The sequence below is a fragment of the Salmo trutta genome, chromosome 12 (genome assembly GCF_901001165.1).
Source record: "Salmo trutta chromosome 12, fSalTru1.1, whole genome shotgun sequence".
Classification (NCBI taxonomy): Eukaryota; Metazoa; Chordata; class Actinopteri; order Salmoniformes; family Salmonidae; genus Salmo; species Salmo trutta.
Window position 1 is genome coordinate 62,976,372 of NC_042968.1, and position 19,255 is coordinate 62,995,626.

At 43.7% G+C, this 19,255-nt stretch overlaps 1 protein-coding gene across 8 annotated transcripts in view; it reads right to left on the reverse strand.

Moving 5' to 3' along the window:
• Positions 1-1,473: 1,473 nt before the first annotated feature.
• The window catches only part of LOC115203965 (microtubule-associated serine/threonine-protein kinase 1), a 181,889-nt gene continuing 164,107 nt past the window's right edge, over positions 1,474-19,255 (reverse strand). For all 8 annotated transcript variants that reach the window (XM_029769092.1, XM_029769091.1, XM_029769095.1 and 5 more), the window contains 11 exons: positions 16,178-16,279; positions 14,139-14,261; positions 13,911-14,023; positions 13,076-13,197; positions 12,639-12,847; positions 12,216-12,416; positions 11,155-11,381; positions 10,783-10,905; positions 10,335-10,471; positions 8,759-8,943; positions 1,474-8,576 (listed from right to left, as the gene is read on the reverse strand). In XM_029769092.1, the coding sequence (XP_029624952.1) occupies positions 4,672-8,576; positions 8,759-8,943; positions 10,335-10,471; positions 10,783-10,905; positions 11,155-11,381; positions 12,216-12,416; positions 12,639-12,847; positions 13,076-13,197; positions 13,911-14,023; positions 14,139-14,261; positions 16,178-16,279 (5,447 nt within the window). In that variant the 3' untranslated portion in view covers positions 1,474-4,671. The remainder of the gene's footprint in view (positions 8,577-8,758; positions 8,944-10,334; positions 10,472-10,782; positions 10,906-11,154; positions 11,382-12,215; positions 12,417-12,638; positions 12,848-13,075; positions 13,198-13,910; positions 14,024-14,138; positions 14,262-16,177; positions 16,280-19,255) is intronic.

Sequence of the window (19,255 nt, forward strand, 5' to 3'; positions counted from 1 at the left end):
TCAGAAGTTTACTGACACTTAGGTTGGAGTCATTAAAACTCGTTTTTCAACCACTCCACAAATTTCTTGTTAACAAACTATAGTTTTGGCAAATCGGTTAGGACATCTACTTTGTGCATGACACTTTTACTTTGTGCATGGCACAAGTAATTTAATAGTCTGGGTAGCCATTTGATTAGCTGTTCAGGAGTCTTATGGCTTGGCGGTAGAATCTGTCTAGAGAATCTTCTTTCTCATGGTCTGAGAGTCCTCAAAGGCCTTTTTTGGTGAAATGCTACAGAGATGGTTGTCCTTCTGGAAGTTTCTCCAATCTCCACAGAGGAACTCTGGAGGTCTGTCAGAGTGCCCATCAGGTTCTTGGTCACCTCCCCGAAGATGTAAGCTCAAATAGTTTTTACACATTTAACCTCTTATTTTTGTTGGCACAAATCTACCTCCATTCTTCCATTGATTTGTATGGGTTACCTTCAGAGTGGTCATATTAGTTAGTAGGCCAAACTGTTCAGACGTTTTCATGAGAAGAACGATGTTCGGGATTTCTGCTGGTCTGACAAACAGCACTGTAGTTCTGCCATTTTCCAACACAGATGCGGAATTGTGACACGCAGCCCATGCAAAAAAACTGATCTCTGAATTTAACTTTAGGATTTTGATGTGGATTTTTTCATCTCTTGAGAAGAACACATTTCACTACCTCACCAACCTGACGTATGCCGATCTTAGTGGTAATAAACTAGTTGTTGCCAATACGAATCCATTCAACTCAATGAATAATGTCCTGCTCAATTTGGCCATTAATCAGATAGAAAGGGTTTAAGTAGACTCTGTCAAAAGAGAAAATAGCAAAATTGACCTGAGTGACAACCCTTTGGCATGCAACTGTTCCAACATTGAATTAATTGGTTGGATTCAGAGCAATACCAATAAAGTGATTTACATAGATAGGACATGTGTTGGTTCAAAAGGAAAGGTTATCGGATGTGCATTTGCTGGCATGTTACAATTTGGACATGTTATGTCAATGGCAATTTTAACAATTGCATGTGTCATAATAAAAAAACTAAGAAAGAAATACAGAGGATATGAAATGCTTTGAAGGGTAACACTTTATTTGGAAATAGTCCCCTGCAGATTGTATAATGTTCAACTTGCTATCAACAAACTGTTCAGCTAACTATCCACTAACCATAGCCCAACCCTAAACTTAAAACAAAAGCAAGCTGTTGCATATCAACAGTTGCAGATGACAGTTTGAGCATCTTAATGGGACTATATAAGTGGGTCAGAACTAAGTTTAGTTGACTAAAACAATCTGGGTAGTTCTACCATATCCATTAGAACTGAACATACCAAGGATAAATACAAGGCCAGGCATGCCATTTTAGTACATCTCTTCATATCACAATGACACAAATAATAATGCATATTCAGATTTTTCATGATCATTTCATTAAATCAATAAAGAAAAGAAACTGGTTTTTATCATGCCTTTTTATTTTCAGTGTTATGCAACTTTAGAAGTATAAATATCTGTTTTAATATACATCTATGACATCCATAGAGATTTCCTTGGGCGAAATACAAAAACTCAAACATCTTTATTGTACAAATCCTAAAAGACAAACCATAGTAAGCAAGTTCATCTAATACTAGTTTCACACATAAAGGAAAAAAGGAAACTCCAAAAACAAGCAGGACAATGTGGGACCCGACAGATGTTGAAACAGAGACATTGACCACCACACAGATAGACAGTCTAACACAACTGGGTGGCTGGGTAGGTGAGGAAGTCACAGACACTACCAACACGAACATATTTCCTGTGACGTAGCGTATAGATTTGGCAAATCATTAACACAATATACAAAATATACATCCATGAAGTATTTGTAAACAAACACTGAATGTGCTATTTTTAAAGGATTTAAACATCAATCAGAAAAAAAGGCATGGGTAAAAATAACACTTTCTTTGAATGATGGAGTGTCTTTCTGATTCATTTCCATCTGTATCCCCCACTGGGCACAGACGTCAGTTCAACGTCTTGTTTTGATTTACATTTGGTTGTCATCGAATGTAAATTCAACGTGAAATCAACACAAAATGTCACCATGTCATTGAATTTTGGTTAAAGTTAGGTGCAAAAAAATTATACGTGAAATTCCCTTACATTGATGACTTTCTTCAAATCCAATCAGTTTTTCACGTTCATTCAACGTCATCCCATTGAATCTTTTTGGTTGAAATGAAGTGGAAACAAGGTTGACTCAACCAGCTTTTGCCCAGTGGGAAGAGCCTGTTTGATAGGGAACAACATTCTCATCTGAATCATTCTTTCTACTAATTAGTACAACTAGAAGGAAGGGGAAAGGTGTCTAATATTAAGGTGACCTTTTTCTCTCCCCCCAAACATTTGACAATACATTTACAATAACTAAATGAGAATAGTAAAACTTCAGATTCTTATTTTTAAAAAAAATCTTCACAATCAATCTCATTTGTTATTTTCTAGAATGTGCATTCGTGGGTACAATTGACCATCTATGTAAATATATAGCGTCCCGTTTAGTTTTTGTTTGCCTCCCTAAGATAAAGTAGATTGTTATGACATAGCCTACATTATAGAGTAAATATTGTATAGCATATTTAGAAATCTACTTTGTGTTGGATATTTAGGGTATGCAATCAAAAGGCCTGGCAGCTAAACTACAGGATATGCCTATGTCAGCGTAAAAGAGGTCCACTGTTTTTTGATACACAAAGTCAGTATAATCACCTAAACATCAGCTGTCTAGAATAATGACTTATGTATATAAGATTTGTATATTGGTGCATTTTGTTCTTACAAAATCAGTAATTTCAAGCCTATTGTGAGCTAGACATTTAACTGGATATTGTTTTCATCTGGCTGATCTGGTACATAAATGTAGGCTACTGCATTGCTCACGGAAAAAGAAAAGAAAAAACAGGAGTTGAATGAAAATGACAAAAAACAATACAAACAATAGAACACAACTTCAGAAGTTTCTGAAATCTAATCTCTTGCAACCCTGACATTCCCAATATATTTTCTAGACGTTTACTTGAATTTTAGCCCTTTTTAAATTTACCATACCCAAAAATGCATTTCCCATTGTATGAACATCTAATCGCACAAAACTGGAAAACAACACCCAATAAGATGCAGATTACTCCTTAAAAACGGACTTTCAGAAATATTTTCCACAGTGTGGCAAACATACTTAGAATTGTTGTTTCATTCCATCAACTCATTGAGCTTGCATTCTACACATTGCCATAATAACATACATATTTTCTCAGTGAAATATTCAAATTTATTGGGCTCAGTGAAATATTCCAGTGTATTACAATTCTTCATACATTATGGCAATATCGAGATTGAACACATTCTTGGAACCACTTTCTCCTTTGTTTTTTTATGTGTAACACTACATTTTTGAGGAAAAGCACAATTGCCCATTTATGCTTTATTTCTCTTCACGTAAAATTCAGAACATATCAGAACTGTTAAAATTACTATGTTAGAGAGGATGTCTTTTGGATAGGTATAGATAGACATTATGTTAGCTTATTCTAGACCACAGAATTATCAAGCAGAACATGATTCTGAAATGACATCACTGAGTATACAAACATGACATTGCAAAATATATACATATAAAACAAACACTTATATTTACTTAAGCCCATGTATCCCAATTTTTACAGTTAGTGTTGACATAATTACTTACAAGATATTGCATAAAAATCAAAGGTTAAGAAATGTAGAGATGTGAAAGGAATGTGAATTACAACATAACCTGCTAAGAACAGCAAGTTTTTTTTATTCCCCATAACCCTAAGGCCTCTTCCACTAAATATGATTCCAGAACCGTAAGATGATTCCATATTAAATAGTTATAGGTAAGAAGTACAGAACATACTGCGTTTCTTCTGTTCACCGCTACCCAAAACCCCAAAAAAGCTAACTTCACTTCTTGGTAATTACAAAATAAAGAAAAAGCGACATAAGATAAAGTATCTAAACAAACTTGGTGATATTTCACTTCTGTATAACGAGTGCGAGTGAATGATCTGCATCAATATCATACCTCTTAAGTGGTTGACGGGATGATGTGCCATGACTACTGTGTTTTCAGCTCACACAACTCTTTGAGTGGGAGTGAAATGGACATAGTTCAGTCTACACGCATCGAAAGTCTGCTACCTTCAATGTCAGGTGCTCTAAACCCAGACCGCTAAACCCAGTGCAATTCAATTCAACCTGCCCCCTGACATATTGATTGCACATTGCACTCTGCTGTCAATTAAAAATAAAGCCCCCAAACAATCACCAGATACAAATTTGACACCTTTGTTACACACAGCAGAGAACCACAGATGAGCAGCAAATCAGTCTACATTCAGTCCAAAAACATTAGACATTTATTGTATCGACCAAGCATTCACAAATCACCACCACACACACTCAGGATAACACACACACACAAAAATCTGTCTCTCTCACGCATTATAAACACTGAAGTAACAGCTTCCCCGGTTCTCAAAGAAATAAGGCATGATGACACTACTAACAAAAACAAAAATGTTTATTTCGGACATATCGCAAAAGCAAAGGTGGCTGCCGTCGTATTTTTTTTAATCCCGCATTTACTTTCTGTTTGCGGGGCCACGTGGCAAATCCTTTGATTGCTTGTGTCGGGCCAAGTCTTTGTCTGAACCTGTGGCTTCTTTCACCACAGCAGCCACTCTTGAAGTCTCTCTCTTGGTGTTTTTCTGTGCAGACGCTACCTCTTGAGCAGATTCCCCTTTCTTCTTGTCAGCCTGTTCTTTTCGGCTGGAGGTTAACTGCTTGTCAGAGTTAGTGACCCTGGGTTCAGCTGTGCTGGGTTTGGCCTGGGGGGTGCTGTTGCTGGGGGTGGTGGCTGCTGGCCCTGTGGCATCCACCCCACCCAGGCCCCTATAAGAGTCCAACCTAGGGGCCTCTTCCCTCGGCTTCCCCTGGTCCTCCCTGGAGGTCTGGACCACAGCCTCCGGTCCGGTGCTGCCGCTGGCCCTGCTTGAGAGAGTTCCACCGTTGGGTGGGTGTGCTTCTCTTCTCACTGCTGGGGCTGGCACCACTGGTACAGGGGCGGACTGGGAGGGAGCACTGGCCCAGGTCGGAGGCTCTTTCTGGGCTTGTCGGGTTGCAGCAAAGATATGGGCTGGCTCTTTCATGACAGTGGTTGCGTTTGGGGCAAGAGTTTTGTGAGGGGGTGATTTATGTTTTGAATCTACGATTTGTCTGACAACTGTTGAAGTAGTGATTTCCTTTTGTTTTGAGTTGATTGAGGTTGAGATAGAGGTTTTCTGAGGAGCTGATTTCTGTTTTGAGTCCAGGTTATCTTTGATGACTTGGGCTGGGGTTGGGGCAAAGGTGTGGGGTTCTAGTTCTTTCTGGGGTTTTTTGGGGTCAGAGTTTTGTCTGACAACTGGAGTTAGGGCAGGAATTTGGGACAAAGATTCCTTTAGTTTAGAGACTGAACTTTCTTTGACATGGCTTTGGACTGAGGTTTTGAGTAGGGGATCTTTCTGTTTTGAGTCTGGGATTTCTTTGACCATTGACACCAGGGTTTTCTGAGATGACTCTTGCGGTTTTGAATCCAGGCTTACTTTGACGACTGGGGCTGTGGCAGGAGTTTTCGCTTCATACCTCCCCCTCTCCTCCTCTGTCTTCCCAAAAGTTTGTGAAGGGAGAGGTGAGTCAGATCTTGGCTTAGTTTTGGGATTGAAGATCGTTTGTTTTGTTGAAGCGGGACTTGGTGGTGACTGTTTCACTGCCCGCACAGGACTTGTCTCTTTGATATTTACATCAACAGTTTGCTTTTTAGTGATGGGTGTTTCTGTCTCAAGAGCCCCTTTGATCCAAGCCTTTTCAGCAGGTCGATTTGTTAAAGATAACTGCTCTCGCTCTCCAGTCTTTGCATTGCTACCCTTCATCTTTGGTGAAGTGGGATCTTCTCTAGTTTGCTTTGCTACACTACTATTTGCTACCTGACTGCTAATGGTACAAGCATATTTTCTTTGATCACACCTTTGTGTTGCTTCTGTTTTACCAGTTGCATTGTACAACATTTCTTTAGACAAAACAGATTTTACATCCACTTTAGCACTTGTCTCTCTGACTTCGGTCATTTTATCTCTTCCTGCGTTTGCAGTTTTGAGCTCCTCAACAGCAGACACACTGGCAGGTTCATTGACATTGTTTGGAACTGGCCTGTTGCTTTGAACCTTGTCCAGATTTTGGGTTTTCTCCGTGCCATGCTGTTTTTGAGAAGCTTGACCACTTGTTCGGTTCTTATCTCCAAGACTAGAGATTGGAGCAGGGATGGACGTTTGCATTGTGGCCCCTGTCGAGGGACTGCTGTATACCATCTGCGTCTTTGACAGGTATGGAGTCTGCTCTAAAATAAATTGTACAAATGTAGTGATGCTACCTGTATTCTCAGCTGGTCCTTGTTTCTCAATGTTCTGCAGGTAACTGGGCCCTGACTGACAATCTGAACTTTGCTTCACTGGTACAGCTACATGAGGGGCAGTTGCATGAACCTCCACCTTTGGGGCAGGGACGGATGCTGCAGTCTTCCTGGGATTCCCTGGCTTTGCGGCGACAACTGTATCGGATGTCTTGGAGATGTCAATGTTGTTTTCCTGTGCGGGAGCTGAAGTCTCTTGAGGTGGCTCCACCTCCTCCTCCTGGTCTTCGTTGCTGACCTCCCGTATGGAGGGCGTCTTCCCGCAGTGGGAAAAGTGGGCGCTGTGGCGGGATGTCCTATGATCGTGAGCTATCATACTGGACCTGCTCTCTTGTTTCCCACCAAAGTCGGAGACCTCTGCCTTGGAGGAAGCCATAGAGGGTTCACTGTGACTAGGTCTGTCGTGTGGCGTCTCACCACTGCTACTGCATTTAAACCCAGTGTTGGAAATACTAGCCTCTTTGGCGGGAACTGGGCTGCTGAGGGCCACAACAGCTCCAGGGCTTAGTATACTGGTGGGGGGGCTCTTCTGCTTGTCAGAGGGTTTGAGCAGGGGAATCAACACCTGCCGCTCAACTGGGCTTTGCAGCCACGTGGGCATCCCTATTGAGCCGCCATCACTGTCGGCCATCTTGGAGAGGCAGGTGTCTGTTTTAGACACCCTTGGCCCGGAAAGAAGGCCAATGTCCAAGGTGCCCTCCAGGGGTTTGAGGGAGGAGACCAGACGCCCCTCCAGCTTGTATTCCGAGGAGGTCTTCCTGAGGGAGCCTTCATTGGAGGAGATGAGCTGGAGTTTCTCCACGGCGCTTCCCTCCCCCCTCCCAGAGAACATCTTGGGGTTCAGGCCCTCAGGGCTGGTGTGGACGCTGCTCATTGTACTTTTGATGTGGTCTAGAGCCAGCGCTGAGTCCAGCTGCAGACTCTTGGAACGGATGGAGCCAAAATGGAGGCTCTCATGAATGCCGGGAGAGAGCCGACACATGCCGTCTTCTCGCTCCTCGAACGACTGCCTCTTTCGGACAAATTCCATGTTCGGGGCCTTGAAATCAAGCCTGTCTGGCTTACCGCCCTCTTTGCTCTGCCTGGACAGCTGCCACTCAGGCTTCTGGGGGCTCCAGTCAGGATGGATAGAGCACAGAGATGGGTCAGCGCTATTGCCCCCTAGTGGTTCAGGGGTGCCCTCACAGGCACGCGTGTTCAGCTTCTTATACAGGACATCTTTTAGGGTGAAGCTGGCAGCTTTGCCTTCCAGCGAGACTGTCTCTGAGCCTTGGCTTCTGCTCTGGCTTCTTACTCCTTCAGCACCAGATGTATCAGACTCCTGTAGAGCGTCCTGCTTCTGCAGGGATTCTCGCCTCTCTGACCAGTCCTGTTTCTTCATCACCCCCTTGGCTTTCAGTTTCTCCTTGTCCAGCTCCTCCATAGACTCCTGCCGACCAATCTTGCGGCCAACGGGCCTCTTGAGGCAGCCCTGCTCAGCCGGCCGGACCCGGGTGATGGCCGGAGGCTCGCTGGGCGTCTCCTCCACACTCTGCAGGGTGTGGTGGTCCATGTCCCCAGGACGCACCTCCTCTCCCAGGGTCTCTTCCTGGGTCACCTCCAGGCTGTGCTTCCTGGAACACAGGTGTTTTTTGTCACCCGTGTAGGAGGGTGACAGCTTCTCCTCCGACTGCACCCGCTGGAGGAGCGGAGAGCGGGGCGGCTCCGCACTCTTGGGCCGTACCATGTGGCGGACAATGGTGGGGGGTGAGTGCATCTTGACTGGGAAGGCCTGGGTGGTCTTGGAGATCCCCATGGACCCATGGCTGAGTAAGGGAGATGGTGAGCGCTGCGGGGAGGTGGGCTGGGGGGTCGGAGATGGAGTGCGGGCCAGCGGGGAGAGGGGAATGCTGCCGGCGGACTTGCGACGGCCCTGTCGGAGCCTCTGGCCAGTCAATTTGGGGCCCAGGCCATGGAGGGTGCTGGGGCGAATGTGGCCGGAGCCTGCGGGGGAGTTTGGAGCGCTGGAGCTCGGGGAGCTACTCTGAGAGGAGTTGCCACCTGGAAACCCAGAGGGAAGGACCTTATTCAACTAATAATATTTTATAGGGGTAAATATAGTACATCTTAATTTAAGAAACATTGATTGTTTTACTGATAAACACTGCTTAATTCGAAAATGTATTTTATTGTGTACATTTAATTTATTCCATAAAATGTGAATGATTGACAGTCTATCTCACCTGACTGGTTGAAGTCGGGGGTGGGTCGGAAGGCTGCGGTGGGGGAGCGGGGGGACAGGCTGTGGGTAGGAGACCCTGGGACACTCTCCCCAGAGGACAGGGAGCGGTTGAGAGAGGAGAAACTACGGCTGGTCTGCAGCAGAGGGGAGGGCTGCATGGCAAATCGCCTGAACACAGACCGCCGCCTGGAGAGAGAGGAGAGAAGACAAGGTCAGTCTACCAGTATGAGGCCCAGACACTCACTAGATTATATTTGTGGTCTAGACTCTAGAGAGCGTCTAAGAAAACGATCCTTAAAATTGTGTTATAACTTAACTCAGCAAAAAAATGTTACCCCACTCTTCATCCAAGGCACTTGCAAGTTCCCGGACACTTCTGGGGGGAATGGCCCTAGCCTTCACCCTCTGATCCAACAGGTCCCAGATGTGCTCAATTGGATTTAGATCCGGGCTCTTCACTGGCCATGGCAGAACACTGACATCCCTGTCTTGCAAGAAATCAGCCATACTGCTCGTTCTGTGCGTGGTGGGTCTATCATGGCCTGGGGTGGTGTGTCACAGCATCATCGGACTGAGCTTGTTGTCATTGCAGGCAATCTGAACGCTGTGCGTTACAGGGAAGACATCTTCCTCCCTCATGTGGTACCCTTCCTGCAGGCTCATCCTGACATGACCCTCCAGCATGACAATGCCACCAGCCATACTGCTCGTTATGTACGTGATTTCCTGCAAGACAGGAATGTCAGTGTTCTGCCATGGCCAGTGAAGAGCCCGGATCTCAATCCAATTGAGCATGTCTGGGACCTGTTGGATCAGAGGGTGAAGGCTAGGGCCATTCCCCACAGAAGTGTCCGGGAACTTGCAAGTGCCTTGGATGAAGAGTGGGGTAAAAAACATTTGATGAGTGGGGTAACATCTCACAGCAAGAACTGGCAAATCTGGTGCAGTCCATGAGGAGAAGATGCACTGCGGTACTAAAGGCAGCTGGTGGCCACACCAGATACTGACTGTTACTTTTGATTTTGACCCCCCCTTTGTTCAGGGGCACATTATTCAATTTCTGTTAGTCACAAGTTCTTTGGAACTTGTTCAGTTTATGTCTCAGTTGTTGAATCTTGTTATGTTCATACAATTATTGACACATGTTAAGTTTGCGGAAAATAAATGCGGTTGACAGTGAGAGGACGTTTCTTTTTTTCGCTGAGTTGATGATCATTGTTCTTAAATGGTGGTTTAACAATGTTTATGTTCTTGAGGAACCAATAAAACCATTCAGTCAATCAAAAATGAAAGCCACAGTGAGATCTTTGGAATGAAAAACTTGACTGACAGTAGTGATGAGAGTTGTCGTTGTCTAGTTGTGACAGAGGGAGTTTTAGCACTGTTGCAAGGAGCCACAGCTACACCCTGTGGTTATACTGTATATGACAAAACCTGAAAACGCTTGCTGTACAAGCTTACTAGTGACCTCTACAGAGCACACTGTATAGAGACCTAGATCTAGTTAATTGGTTCATATCTAATAATGAAATGGTTTCTCATATAGAAAACAACAAAACCAAACATGAAATTCTTGCCTTTCTTGTGTCTTCTCCTTCTTGGGCTTCTTGGTGCGTCGGATCATCTTGCTCCTGCAGCTGTTCCTCCTGGCAGGCCCTGTTTTGATGGAGGTGTTCTCAAACGGTGTGGTGGAGATTGCCACCTTACTGCCACTCTGGAAAGGAAGCAGATACATGGATACATAAGATAAACTGGCCCCAAATGAATTAGCACCTTTGTGAGAGTGTTAAGTTAGAAACAGGGTTGGAAATAAAAAATAGTTGGCTGGACTACTGTAAATAAAATTACCGGTAGATAAACATTGAGATATATGAGCTCCATCATGAGAATATCAAGTTACAAACTAGAAATACCTTTAAGAGATACCTTATGCTTATACGATTACATCACTACCCTTTGTGGACACTTGTAACTAGCAGTTACAGTATATCTGATGAAAGCTTTATATCCAAATGGTTCTCTGACCTTGAGCAGCAGTTCCACCACCTCAGTGTGGACCAGGCCGTGGACCGGCTCTCCATTCACATGAGTGATGAGGTCACCAGCTTTCAGCCCTGCCTTCTGGGCCGGACCCGGGTCCTCCACATTCTAAACACACAGAAACACAGCTAGCTACTTGTATCTACCATCACTCGATAATGAGATCATATTGCAGTACAAAAACAAAATATTGTTTCCCATGGTACATGTTTAATTGAATACAGCCACTAAACGTATTATTCAATATCCAATGGCACAGATGAAAGTGACCATCAACAGAAATGTACTGTATTACCAGTACTTCATTAGCTATTTGACTGTGTTTGTCCCAACATGGTGAAACAAGGCTGTTCTTACTAAGACCGTGTGGTAGACAGTGTAGACATCACGGTCGCAGGCGTACACCGGGATGGCCCGCAGCGTGAAGCCAAACTTCTTCCCTGAGCTGTGGATGATGATTGGCTGCCGAGGGCAGATGACGCAGAGGGAGGAGTCTCGGCTGGGGGAGGAGTCACGAGAAGATGGGTCCGAGGAAAGGGAGTAGGGGGATATGGGGCTGGCCAGAGGGGACACCCCGAAGATATCTGGAACAATAAGACGGACAAATAAATGTCATTATTTTAAATTATTAAAAATTGGCTGGAAATATCACAAAGCAGGCATTTAAGATATCTGGAAGAATGAGAAAGACATTTCTAATGATATATATACCAATATGAGACACACATTAATGAAGGGGATATAATGTGGCCATTGTGATACAATCAAGAGACTAATCTGGGAATCTGCCAGATAGTGTGAAAGCAAAATAAGTGTTGCCATATACGTTTTTTGAATAGCACACCATCCATTTTTATCCTATTTTTATAGAGTGAATTCAAAAAATTCTTCAAACCAAAACCCCAGTGGAAGTTCATTTAAAGGTGAAAACACAGACACACATATAAAGACCGCTACTGTCATTTCTATTGACCTGTTTTCCAGTGGCTCTCCCCTCAGTACCCAGCTATTCCTATAAAGCCTGGGAGCAGGGAATCACTGTGTCCCTGCTGGGAGTGAGACCTAAGGGATTTACTCCCCTCCCAACAGTGGAAGGGCCTCTCAGCTCACCACCCGAGTTAGTGGCTCCTCTTCTGGGCTACTGCGCACACAGCCACTCCATAAACTGGAGCCTCATCCCAGCAGGAGCTGTGCCAATTTCACACAGATCTTTCATCTCGGCATCTTTCATCTCTTTCACACTCCTCTCTCAAAATCCATCGCTCTAATTCTAATTATGTGCTTGCGCTTACTCCTCATCCTGTCCTCTAACCTCCTCTAAATCGAAATGCTAGAGATCACAGGGGTTGTGTGTGTGTGTGTGTGTGTGTGTGTGTGTGTGTGTGTGTGTGTGTGTGTGTGTGTGTGTATCCTCTCACCTCCAGGGATCATGAGGGAGAGGGCACTAGCTGAGACAGACTTGGAAACTTTGGCAACACCACCATGCTTATCCCCATGTCCATCGGGCTGCAGGCCGCCATGCTGCCCCCCCAGGTCCATGGGAGTCTTGGAGGAGGAGTCAGGGCTGTCTACGCCCTCACCCCTGGAAGGAAGCGGGTCCAGGTGCTCTGAGAAACTACCTACAGACCAAAGAAGAACAGGGTACAATTATGTCCAAAATGTTCCATACATGTTTTTGTTAGTCAAGCACATTAAAAACATTGAACCATATCATAACTTTTTTTGCTTTTGAATACCAGTTGAACCCACAGTCTTAAACACCCAACATGATGCCCATATCTAGCATTATCCCTACATCTTCTACCAGCTCTAACCAGTGCTCTAGGCCCAGGCCTCCATACCAGAGAGAGTTGCCCCGCTGTGGGTGCTCCCGGGGGTGGTTGCGTCAACCTCGTCCTCTCCGATGGAGAAGGCCACCTTGCTGGGGTCCCCCAGGACCAGGGACTCCTCATCTCCGTCCTCTGCCGAGATAGCAAACTTGGGGAGCAGGCCGGGGGGGCGAAGGCCCATGCTAGTGCTCTCTGTGTCTGAGGATCGGGATAGGGAGTGCCTGAGGGGAGAAAATGGAAATGGGTAAATATCAACCACCCTCAGAAAATAAACATTCAAAACATACTAGCTTACTGTATTATAATTGTTGTACTGACTAATTGGGTTACGCATTGCAAGTGTAATGGTGATGAGAACTGAATGAATAGTGAACCAAAAGGTGTGTGAAAACAATAGATGGTCATTAATCAGAGTTTAAGTGTAACAGAAGGGATATTGTGGAGCGTACATTTCAGTGAACTCCGGTGTCCAGCTCAGAGAGTCCACAGTCAGAGAGCTCTCACTCTTCTTCTCCTCCGTCTCGCCCTTCTCCTCCAGCTGGCCACGGGACAGGTCCAAGCTGCTGTACACCTACACATGCAGGGACAGACACACAGACAGAGACCTTACAGACTGTCCTCATAGAGGGAAAAAAACTACTGTACACCTAAACACATCACTCATAAATATATCCATTCATAGTACGAAAAAGTTGGGACAGACCTTGATACTATAGAAAACAGGCAGTGATTCCAAAATAGCGGCAGCAGCCACTGCTTAGACTGCTAGGCTGTGCACTACAAACTGGTGGGTCGTGGTGGGTCACGGAACAAAAACTCTTCCTCAGCCATTCTCCTGCCTTCGAAGGCACATTGTTTTCAGAGGCAGAGCATACTGCAATGCAGCACAACAACGCGCACGTGTTGCCATTGTGTTCTACGTTCTCCTAAAATAGATCTGATTTTGCAGCAGAACATTTATGCAAAGCCGAGATTTACATTACATGCTGTAGGGGGTTGGGGTAAAGATGCATAGCATGTTTTATGGACCAAACAAAGTCGGTTCCATATGAAATCTTACATGCGGAGTTAACACTGAAAGCATTCCAGATGTTGGTTTGAACTCCAATCATTTTCTGTTTTAGGTAACGACCTCATTGATCCACAATTGGCTTGCCATCGTAAGGAGTGATATGGAAGTGTGCGAGCAGTGATGCCTTGAGTGAATGCTTTGTAGCTTATCGAGAAAGTGAGAGAAACAGCGAAATAGAGCGAGAGAAAGAAAGAGAAAGAAAGAGAACACACCTTGGAGAACCTGTGAGAGCAGGAGGAGAACTGTCGTAGCTCCACATTGAAGTCTTCATCATTCATATCCTCCTCCTCCTCCGTCTCCAGGTGATGGTACCTATCTGATCGAGCTGTGGGGGAAAAAAGCATGAATTACTATCCTACCTAACTTTCACTTTCGAAGTAGCTGTATTCTATAGTATAGATTACTGTACTTTTTCAGAGCAGGAAGTAGACTAGACTCACTGTCGAAGTAGCTGGTATCGTCCTCTGACTCCAGCTGAGGGATGAACTCAGCCTTCTGTCTCAGCAGACTGTCCCAGTCCAGAGTGTGGAAGAACTGGTGGTGCTTCACCTCATACGCACCGCCTAAGGAAGGATGCACAAACACATTATGAACAGACACATATAACCTGACAGAGCTTGAGAGGATCTGCAGAGAAGAATGGGAGAAACTCCCCAAATACAGGTGTGCCAAGCTTGTAGCGTCATACCCAAGAAGACTTGAGGCTGTAATCGCTGCCAAAGGTGCTTCAACAAAGTACTGAGTAAAGGGTCTGAATACTTATGTAAATGTACTATGTTCTTTTGTTTTAAGCTTTGTAATTATGGCATATTGATGAAGGGGATTTTTTTTAAAAATCAATTTTAAAATAAGGTTGTAACGTAACAAAATGTGGAAAAAGTCAAGGGGTTTGAATACTTTGAATGCACTGTACACACACGCATACACACAGTGGTGTAAAGTACTTATTAAAAATACTTTAAAGTACGACTTAAGTAGTTTTCTGTCGTATCTGTACTTTACTATGTATATTTTTGACAATTTATACTTTTACTTAACTACATTCCTAAAGAAAATAAATGTACTTTTTACTCCCTGACACCCAAAAGTATTTGTTACATTTTGAATGCTGAGCAGAACAGGAAAAGTGTTCAATTCACACGCTTATCAAGAGAACATCCCTGGCATCTCTACTGCCTTTGATCTGGCGGTCTCACTAAACACACAAATTATGTCTGAGTGTTGGAGTGTGCCCCAGGCTTTCCGTAAAATACAAAAAAACAAGAAAAAGGCGCATTCTGGTTTGCTTAATATAAGGATTTTTTTTTATTATTTGTACTTTTACTTTTGATAGTTAAGTATATTTAAAACCAAATACTTTTAGACTTTTACTCAAGTAGTATTTTACTAAGTGACTCTCACTTGAGTCATTTTCTATTAAGGTATCTTTACTTTTACTCAAGTATGACAAATGGGGTACTTTTTCCACCTCTGCATACACAAACAGACTCACAGAGATGGACACAGATATCTTGCACACATAGGCCTACTGCAAGTACCAACATACACACTTCCGCTCCATTCAAGACAAAAGTTGACATGGGGCAGTGGCACCGCTGTCCAAACACAAAAGGAAATGCAGACGCTAACATTTCACCCTCTCTTTTTTATTGGCCAGCACCCAAAAGTGACATCACCGGCCATTAATTATGCAGTGCAATTTCCTGTCGGTGACCTATGAGGAAGAGACAGAGGACCGCCGATGAATAGCTCGACCCCAACCTCTGGATCTGATGAATACAGTCCTGTATAGCCTGCTGTGCAGGAGACAAAGGCTACGTCCCAAATGGCACCCTATTCCCTTCATGGTGCACTACTTTTGACCAGAGCCCTATATAGTAAATAGGGTGCCATTTAAGACACGGTGGGGAGCCCGTGGCTTCATCTCAGGTCAGGGACAATGTTTATGATTCGCAGACGCTGAAGATGCGCGACCTTGCTCGGGTCGACATTCGAGGCAGCCCGGGAGGAATTATTGTAATTGGGGGAAGGAAAAGGTGAGGCAGCGGGGTTATGTGATAAACTGTTCCGCCCATTTGTTTGATCCCATTTGTCCAGCCTTGTATCTTTAAATAATGGGCTGTGCTGAGAAGGCACCAAGAGAGTTATGACAATAACCACTGTCTGTACCTGGACAGTTTTAACTGAGGGGAGAGAATGCTCCCTGGTAGGTCATAACTGTTAGTAAACCTTTGAACACCTTCAACCTCTAATAATAGAAAATCTTTCCTTTCCTGTACCCTGTGCTGAGTTTCAACAAACTAAACGTAGCCCCAATAAATACATATATTTTTTGCCTGACTCACATAAATAGGGGGCCGACCCGAACTGTACTCTAGTTGGTGGATGTGAAACCAGTAGTCCAGTACAGCTTGGCTTGGTTTGGTAGAGTGAAAAAGGTATTTGTATGTGGCATGTGTTGTGCACAACTTGTGCCTACCTGTTCCCATCCTCTCCAGAGGGTTTTGTCTGAGTAGCAGGGTGATCAGCTCCTGGGAGTCGGCAGGGGGAGCATCTTCTCCTTCCGGCCAGTTGATCTCATCTTGGAAACGACAACACACTCAGTTAGTTAGTTAGTACTTAGCAATATCCCACAGACAACACATACAGAGTTAGCTATAAGTTAGCAACAGTATCCCACACAAAAAACAAACTGAGTTGACTAGCCGTTAGCAATATCCCATAGAAACAAACACCGAGTTAGCTAGATATTAGCAATATCCCTTAGAAAACACATACGGAGTTAGCAAGAAGTTATTAACAGCACCCCATAGACAACACATACTGAGTTAGCAGTTAGCCACAGTTAACAGTCCCACAGTCAATCTGATTAATGCATGTCATTGAGAGTTTCCTCAGACAAAAGGGCATATTGTGATTCACACCATTGAATTTGGAAATTGGCGATCTTCACTCCCTCAAGGATGAGATATGAAATTCATGATTGTCTGTTCTCCAGTACTGGAATAATATGCATTATCCAGGTCTGAAACATTTTTATAATTACAATGCCTTCAGAAAGTATTCATACCCTTCGACTATTCCACGTGACTCGTTTCAGGAAACTAGGCGTATGTCGCGCATCACTACTTCACAGGAGCGCCATTTTTTATTATTTTTTATTATCAAAATGCGTTTTTAGGCAGAAATGCCTTCTGGAACATGTGAACTTCATGTGCCTTAATAATAAACTTGTATGCCATCTGTAAATATTAATACAATTGTTAAATTACGAGCCTAGTTGGTTTAGCCACAGAAAAAGACAACAACCATCCCGCCAGCCATGATCGGCTGAGATAATGAGTACGCTCGACATGCCGAGAGATGAGTTCGAATTGGTCTGCCATGTAGCTCGCTTCTGTCTATAACATGAGCTGGTCAGTATGTGTTGGTAATCCTTCGTAATCTGCTTTTTTGAAAGATATCACGTAGTAGAACTGCATAAGTGCTGCTCTCCACTTTCTGGAGAACCGAGTTTTGAAGGCAGTGGAATTAGAGTATGATAGCTAAGGAGATGGAGATAATTCTGGCGTTTGATTGCAAATATGCAGACGGAGTCAAAAAGAGAACTGTTGTATAAAACACCTGTCTCTGGATTACGTCTTCAAACTAAGGGTAACCATGGCATCCGTGAGAGAGGGAGAAGCGTCCATCCATGTATACGGGTAAGATAGTCTAGCTAGCTACATTTTCAGATATTACACATTTCTCATTTTGTCAGAAAGTTGTTTTCATTTCAAGTTAAAGTGTACTGTTATCTAGCTAGCTAACGATAGCTGGCTGGCTAGCTAGCTAATGTTACGTGTATGATCTGTGTAGTAATATTATTCATATCTCTGAGCCATTTGCATTGCTAGTTATAGCCTAATGTAAGCTAGCTAAAATGTAATCTGGTTGGTTATCTACCTGCAGATTCATGCAGGGTAGTAACGTTATGAGATGGGATTATGGTTCATTGTTTAAACAAAAGACTCCACTATGCAAGTAACTATTTCAATAGAATGTTCATAATGTCACTGCAACAACTGTCGATAGACGTAGCTGGTAAATTCGCTCTGGCTATCTACTCCGATTTCAGAGCACTCCCGTCAGTATGCCAGAGCGCAGAATAATTTACAAACGCTCAACTCCCACTGAATGTGGCCGGTGTCACTAATTGTTGGCATAAAAATGTAATTAAATTGTTGCCAGCAGCACAGTTGCAGTCACCAACGCTCCAGATAACATAAAAACAGCCTAACCAGCTCTGCTAGAGTGAGTAAAATGGTCAGAGAGTTCTCTCATTTGTGTCTGGAACCAGCTAGCAAGCCAGCCAACGTTAGCCAGTTAGCTTGGGTGCTTGACTGCTGTTAGTCAGAACCCTCGGATCAACCCTTCTCCTCGGCCAGAGCGTCCAGTGTGCGCTCCGAAAGCGAAACGCTCTGAATTTACGAACAGACAATCTGACAACGCTCTGAGTATATGAACGCCCAGAGCACACTCTGATTAAATTTACGAATATACCCATAGTATAAGCCAGCCTTTAGTCTTGAAATATCTAGTTGTTTAGTACATAGCCTCACATGTGAATCCTTAAAGAGATTTGTGGGGCTGAAGCCTAAGAAGGTGTGAACGATGCTGAATGGGTGTTGATAAAGAAGAGCTCTCCAGTAGGTACCAAAACATTCAAGGGCCATTTTCTCAAAAGTGTGGTTACAAGTTTATCAACTTTCAAAGCAGAATTACTTTCCCATTGTTCCTCAACGGTAGTGTATGACATAACATTTTGAGTCTCTACTTTTATCCGATGAAAAAAACACAATTTCAAATTTTGCTACAAAAGACCGAATCAAGCCTGTCGGTCACATTTTGTTGTGTTACAGGCTGAATTCAAAATTGATTCATTTTTTTTTTATTCTCACCCATGTACACACCCCATAATGTCAAAAGTGAAAACATGTTTTATACATTTTAGCAAATTTATTGAAAATTAAATATCTAATTTATAAAAGTATTCACACCCCTGAGTCAAGAAGCATCTTTGGCAGCGATTACAGCTTTAAGTCGTATTGGGTATGTTTGTGTCAGCGTTGCACATCTTTGTGGGGATTTTCTCCCATTCTTCCTTCCTTGCGGATTTTCTCAAGCTCTGTTAAGTTAGTTGGGGAGCGGTGGTAAACAGCAATCTTCAAGTCTTTCCACAGACTTTCAAATGGGTTTCAAGTCTGGGCTTTGGCTGAGCCACTCGAGGACTTTCACATTTTTGTTCTGAAGCCATTCCAGCGTTGGTTGGGGTCATTGTCGTGTTGAAACGTAAGTCTTCGCCCCAGTCTAAGGTTGTTTGCACTCTGAAGCAGGTTTTCATCAAGGATTTTGCTCTATTTGACTCCATTGATTGTTTCCTCTATCCTTACAAGTCTCCCAGTCCTTGCCGCTGAAAAACATCCCATCCTCATAGCATGATGCTGCCAGCACCATGCTTCACGGAAGGGATGGTGTTAGACAGGTGATGAGCTGTGCCTGGTTTTCTCCAGACAGC